Raw genomic sequence first — 7052 nt, forward strand, 5'->3', positions numbered from 1 at the left:
AACAAAACAAGCAAAGAGGCCCCAGCTTTAGCCAAAACCTGCAGTGATTCATGCAAGTGGCAGTGCAGAAAAAGGAGAGACCTACATGGACTTCCCTGTAGGACGGGTTGGAATAGTTAAGTTTACACAAACTGAGGTGAATATTTTTCTTAAAAATTTCTTATTTTGTGCATTTTTTGGTTTTGAGTTTGTAAAATGAAGACACGGCCGGGGTTGAATATCCTCATTTGATTTTTCAATGAAGTTGAAATCTGGTCCAAAAGTTCTATCAAATGTTCATGAAAAATTAGCTATTTCATATTTTTATTCTGAAGCAATTTTTTTTCTTTCCCATTTTCCTGATAGGCTGAAAAGCAGGTTTTTCAAATCACCAAATGTCAGTTTAAAAAGGGAGACGTTGTGGAAATTTCAGCAAAATGTTTATGAAGTTCCCTTAAGCCTCCATTTAGATTCACTCTACTTCCTATTCTCTAATTTCTCTGGCGGTGTGCAAAGAAGCTCTTTTCCACTGCTCTTCTCAAGACTCCCTTCACCTCTTTGTTCCTCAGAGTGTATATTATGGGGTTCAGCATTGGTGCGACAATTGTGTTCAGCAGGGAAATCGCTTGATCGCTCTCTGGTTTGGCGCTGGACTTGGGCACCAGGTAGGTGATGAGGGCTGTTCCATAGAACAAACTCACCACTGTGAGGTGGGAGGAGCAGGTGGAGAAGGCTTTACGTTTTCCCTCTGCGGATGGCAGCTTGAGGATGGTGGAGATAATGCAGGTATAGGACAGGACTATCAACAGGAAAGGGCCCAGAATGAACACAACTGTCACCATGAGGCCTACAACCACATTCTTTGATGTGTTGGCACATGCCAACTTCAACACTAGTGGGACATCACAGAAGAAGTGATGGATGAGGTTGGAGCCACAGAAGGGCAGGGTAAAGATCAACGTGGTCTGAGTGATTTCTACCGAGATGCCGATGAACCACGAAGCACCTGCAAGCAAAGCACTCACCCGGCTGCTCATGATGGTTGGGTAGTGCAGGGGGTGACATATGGCCACGAAGCGGTCGTAGGCCATGACTGCGAGGAGGCAGCATTCCGTCAGGCCCATGATGTTGAAGACGTACATCTGGGCTGCACAACCCACAATGGAGATGGTTTTTTCTTCGACCAGGAGGTGAACCAGCAGCTGAGGGACCATACTCGTAGTGAAGCAGATATCCAAGGCAGACAGGTTTAGCAGGAAAAAATACATGGGTGTGTGGAGGGAGGGGCTCAGCTTTATCAGCAGGATAATCAGCAGGTTCCCAATCAGGGTGGCCAAATAGATGACCAAAAGCATGAGAAACAGAAGGATTTGCAGCTTGTTAAGATACGAAAACCCCACCAAGATAAGTACGTCGGAGATGGTCTGGTTCTCATCAGGGGTTCTTGCAGAATGGGTCATCTGTAGGGGTGACAAAGAAAAACACTGTAAAGCTGCGTTTGATAAATACCAAACATGTGGCTGTTAATCTGACAGTTCGTACTGATTTCCAGTGCATTGCAAAGCTTCTGGACTCAACCTCCCACAGTTCTGTACGTGAGTGAGTAACTGGGGCCAATCATCATCACACACAAACTGGTGTTTCTGTTTTGATGTTAACCAAGCTATGTCAGTGCAGATCAGCTGGAGAAATGGCCACTTGCACCTCAGCAGAAGGACAGTTCATTTAAAGCAGAGGAGGAGCTGATAAATTAGCTCGAAAGGAGCTATATCTGCTTATCCCAGGAAAGGGTACAGGCCAGTCTCCAATATCCTCTTTGAACGCACAGTTCTTTGCTCTCTCAAGAGAATTTCAGGAAGGGATTTTCTCTCTTTCTTTCTTTCTTTCTTACTCCACAGCCTCATCACCAAATAAGGTTTCTGAAATGAGAGTAAATTCTCATCTCACTCCTGTCTTAATCACAAAGATGGTTCTGTAATGCAAGTATTCCCATGGTAGTTACAACTCACATCACTGTGTCCAACTAATGAGAGCAAACTGGTGCTGCTGAGCCCGGCATGTCTGAAGCCGTTGAAGAATGAGTGTCATGATGAATGGTGAAAACAACAGGAGATCTTGGTCTTCTGGATACATTGCGTTATTATCCTTCCCTCAATATTAGTGAATGATTTGAATCTTTCCTACCTCATGGCAGCATCCTCAAGGCATTGGTTTGTCTCAGTATTAAATTAAATTAAATTAAGACCTAGTGCTGGTTCCTTAGCTGGTGTAAATTTTAACTGTCTCATGGGTATAAAAGATTCTATCCTGATTCGCACCAGTTGTGTGTCTTTCTCCCATCACTTTCCTATCAACGTTTTGCAAGAAAGAAGAGCCTAGAATATCAGAGATGGTTTGCACAGGCGTTTCGTTTCAAGGTTATGTGTTGACCAGGAACTTTATAATACCTGGTGTGCCAGTGAAGTGACAGGGTTGAAATAAAAAGGAGCAGGAATGAATGTCATATTTTGCATACCCTCAGCTCCCTCAGTGTGGGGCTGTCAATGCTGCTCATGCATTAGCGGTGACTTACTCAGCAGTAAGCTGGGAATGACACCGAGACGCCCTAGCAAACAGGAGCAGCTAACAGGAAGTTTGGCGAGGGACTTCTCCAGGTGAGGGAGTGATTATGGAACCCTCCATGGAAATGGTTGTCTGGAGTTTTTGTGTTTGGGGGCTGTACTTATCGCTCGCCTGAAAGATCCCGTGTGCTAAGCTTGTTTGTCCGGAGGTCCAGCTGCTGAGCTTGCTTGTTTGAAGGACCATGTCCTGAAACTAACAACCTGCAAGGCAAGGCTGAGAGCTTCTCAACCAGGCTTTGATACCTCAACCTTTTCATTCCCGTCAAGGCGTCATCTGGGAGCACGGCCATTGAGGAAGGCCAGGCTCTGAGAAACCCACTCCCAAACAAGCAGAGGAGCTAACGAACAGGAGCAGCTGAGAGGGATTTTGGCAAAGAAGTTTTCAGGAGGATTTTGAAGTGAGATAGAAACATTCAGCTTCCTTTAAACTAAACTATTCCCCAAACCACCTGATTTAAAAAGCCCTGTCAAGAAGCTAATTCGCGCTAAGAGTAGAACGGGAACGCAGGCAGAAGCCGGACAGCAGAGTGGGGGCTATCCCATTGATTGCACCCACTGGAGTATGTCTGTTTACCTGCCCCGTGGACAAGTGGTGTGCGTGTGCATTCGGGGCCAGGAGCTCCTGGCCCTCAGGGACCACATACAGACTTTGGAGGCCAGGGTGGCTGAACTGGAGGTGCTCAGGGAAGCAGAGAGGCACATGGATGAGACTTGCTGGGATACTGTATAAAGGCCCCACCTCTATTCAGGCAGCCCCAGTGTTCTGCTAAGGAGAGTGAAAGTCTCCAGGAAGGAAAACATCCAACTGGACCAGAGGGAAACGATCCCATAGGTGGGACTCTCCTTACAGATGATGCTGTGGGGTTCTCTCGCATTGAGGACACCTTCCTGGGGGTTGCAAATCTCTCAAGAAATCTAAAAAGATTTTTGTGTTATGCTGGAGCAGAAGTTAATCGTTGTGCTACATGTAGATAGCAGTGACCTAGGGAGGGGCCCTGGTGGCCGAATTTAGGCTGCCAAGAAAGACACTGAAATCCTGGACCCAAATTATCATGTTCTGTGAAATGCTTCCAGTTTTACATGCAGGGCGAGTTAGACAGGCAGGGTCTCACTGCCTGGATGACATGATGGTGTGTGGGGGCGGGGCGTTAGATTCTTTAGGACCTGGGAAATCTTTTGAGGAAGTGGGAGCCTATAGAGCTGGGATGGGCACCTCCTAAACCCAAATGCAACCAGATTGCTGGCACTTAACATTAAAAAGGTTGTGGAGCAGTTTTTAAGCGAAGGGCTGAGGGAAAGCGAACAGGTGCGGAGGAGCACACGAATAGGACAGAGAGTTCCCTTGGGGAGGGTCTATTCATAGATACTCACCATGTCCTGGTGAACTGGAGAGGGTGGAAGGCGATAAAATTCGGGTAAGATCAGATTCGAAACAGTCAAATGGAAAAGTGTCCATTCAGTCACACCAGGAAACGGCAGACAGCTAAGCAGGGACACGCTTTTCCAACGCTTGCAATAAAGTAAAAATCCGTGTCAGCGGCAGCTGAGTGATATTGTCACAGCTCTGCAAGGCCTCCCAACACCCTGCTGAGGCACAGGACAGCAGACGCACAAGGAAGGGGCCGATGCTACGTGGGGAGAGGGGTGAGGTACATTTTCCTAAAGGAGACCTGCACTGAACATCTGCACCCAGCTGTGGAGCCTTTGCCATGGTGGGTTCCTAACAATCCCCTGTCTGACTAGGAGAGACCAGACTGAGCCCACGTGACTGACAGGGGACAGATCCACACACAGGACCCACCTCAAAACACAACATTTCCCCTCAGAGTGACTGGATGGGGGGGGTTGGGGGCCAGAGGAGAGCGGAGAAGAGAGAAGAGAGAAGCCATAAACACCAGCACCGCCCCACATGGAACAACAAGGACAACAAAATCACGGACGGGTGACGAGCACGTCTGGGGCTCACGTCTCACTGGGGGGGGACAATGGAATGATGAGGTCAGAACGTCACCTCCTCTTCAATAGCAGAACGATATCTGAGTCACGATCGCGATCTGACCCGCGAGTATTCAACGAGCTAAATCAGTGCAGTACGTTCAGAGAACAACAGGTCAATTGTTAAACTAAGAGAGAGAGAGAGAGAGAGAGAGAGACTGCCAGGTGGGTCTGATTGAATTGAACAGAGATAGATAGATAGATAGATAGATAGATACAGTGTATGGGGATAGATAGATAGATACGGTGTATGGGGATGGATAGATAGATAGATACGATGTATGGGGATAGATGGATAGATAGATATGGTGTATGGGGATAGATAGATAGATAGATAGATAGATACGGTGTATGGGGATAGATAGATAAATAGATAGATATGGTGTATGGAGATAGATAGATAGATAGATAGATGGAGAGATGTGAACACACAGACACACAACCTATGTGCTCAGACACACAAAGCTTCCCTCCCTATGTCTGGATAATTCAAACAAAGGAACTAGTCACATCATTTTGTGCCAATTTCAGACCCTAGCACAATGCCAATGGACTCCAGTGGGAGAACGTCTGGGGGCTTCACTCACTCATTTATAGCTTGTGTTGCTTAAGAAGAGTTGTCCCATCACGGAGGTGCTGGCGTTGTCTGCTCTGAAGGAAACAGAGGGGTTTTTATTTCACTTGTAGGCTTCTGAGACCAAATCCCCTGTGGAAATTTCTTGTCATATTCCTCCGGGGAAGAACAACACTGCCTCAGCCTGCACCAAAACAGACTTCATGATGTCGGTTGTTTCATAGGAAATCATAACATCATCCTCGTCATCATGTCTGTTTTCTAGTTGAAAATAATCAGAGGTTCACTAACTGGAAAGTTGTTTTATGCATTTTGTCTGACACGTGGAAATGTTTGTCCAAGGCCACGCCCAGGACTCCAGGTCCTGGATGCCCAGACTGTGGGCCCCACTCTTTTCTCAGCGCCACGATGAGAACTCAGGAGCTCTGACTCCCAGTTCCACCTACTCTAACCATTACACCCCACTGCCCTGCCGGAGCTGGGAACAGACCCCAGGAGCCCTTGCTCCCAGACCCCAAGCCCCTCACTGTTGGTCCCAAGTTAAATAAAGGGTTTTTTTTCTCTTTTTTTTGGAAAACTTTTTTGGTTTCTGTAAATGATAGAAAACAAGGGAGAAAAGACGGTTGCAATAATAAACACCTGAAAGAATCCAGCGAGTTTCCCTGTGTTCCTCCTTGTTTGCTTGAAATGTGGGTGCAGGGAATGGGGTGTGTGTGTAGGGGACTGTGGTTGGGGGTGGGAGTGGTGAAGTCACAGCAGGGTTTTGGTGTGGAGAGCTCAGACCGGGGTGGAGGGCTCAGGCAGAAGGTTTGATGTGTGGTGGGGGTCCAGCCAGAGGATGGGGGTGGCAGAGCAGGGGTGGTAGGTGAGGAGGTTGGGCGCTCTCAGGGGGTTTACCAGGGGCAGCCACAGTGGAGCTGGTCCATGGGTGGGTCCGGGCTGAGCTGCTCGGCCCTGGCATCTCCTCAGGTGGTGGTGTCCAAGCTGTGGCTCCTGATACCAGTGTCTCTGGGGAGGAGGGCTGGGCCCAGCTGGTATCTATAGCCCCAGCCTCAGCTCCTGGAGGGGAGGCGCCTTTTCACAGTCCAGGCAGGCTGGGCTCCTTGGTGGGGTGTGGGGGGCAGGCCATGGTGCTGGGCACCGCCCTGGGGTGAACCAGGCTCAGCTCAACTCTGCCCCAGTTTTGGGCTGGGGGCCCATGGGGGCCAGGACTCAGCTGCAGAGATGGGTCCAACCCTGGGGTGAGCCGGGAGCCAGGTCCCAGCTCCGGGGTCCAGCCATAGCTTCAGGGCTGGGGGGCAGCTGCAGGGGGGAGGGTGCTTTGAAGGGATTCAGCTGGCCATGGGCACTGAGCCTGGCCCCAGGGCGAGATGTGGGGGGTCAGCCCCAGTCTCTGCTGTGGGGTTGGGGAGCAGTGGGGGCATGGCCTGGGTGACAGCCTGGCCCTGCTATGAGCTGGGGGAGGGCTAGTAGGAGGTTCCAGCTCTGAGGGGAGCCAGTGTAGCTCCAGGGGGTGTTTTGGGGTGAGGGCCCCATCCTGGGATGAGCCGGGGGGCTCAGCTCCAGCTGTGAATGCCCTGGCCCTATTTCAGTGTGTGTGGGCCAGTCTCAGCATCGGAGTGGACAGGGGGGCTGTTAGGGTTGGGGCTGGGCTGCAGCCTGATTGGGGCAGAGGGGCAGAGATCCTGTGCCAGGCCCAGGAAGAGCTTAGGGGGCTGCCCGTGGGGCACAGAGGGGAGGAACTACTTCTACTGCTCTCTCTGCAGAGCGGCTGGTCCCTGCACTCGCTGCCCCAGTGCTGAGTCTGACGTGTCTCATTCCTCTTCTCGGTGCCCCTCCCTTCCCCGGTGTGGGAGACCCGGGGATTCCAGGCACTTCCCACT

General features: G+C 50.0%; 1 protein-coding gene across 1 annotated transcript; it reads right to left on the bottom strand.

Moving 5' to 3' along the window:
• Positions 1-470: 470 nt before the first annotated feature.
• On the bottom strand, positions 471-1439 carry LOC142004756 (olfactory receptor 10A4-like). The gene has a single exon (XM_074982436.1). It carries the CDS (start codon positions 1437-1439, stop codon positions 471-473), a length of 969 nt encoding a protein of 322 aa, XP_074838537.1.
• Between the last annotated feature and the right edge of the window lie 5613 nt (positions 1440-7052).

Source organism: Carettochelys insculpta, chromosome 32 (genome assembly GCF_033958435.1).
Source record: "Carettochelys insculpta isolate YL-2023 chromosome 32, ASM3395843v1, whole genome shotgun sequence".
Classification (NCBI taxonomy): Eukaryota; Metazoa; Chordata; order Testudines; family Carettochelyidae; genus Carettochelys; species Carettochelys insculpta.

Coding starts and splice junctions, on each gene's coding strand:
- LOC142004756 (XM_074982436.1), bottom strand. CDS start 1,439: ATGACCCATTCTGCAAGAACCCCTGATGAGAACCAGACCATCTCCGAC.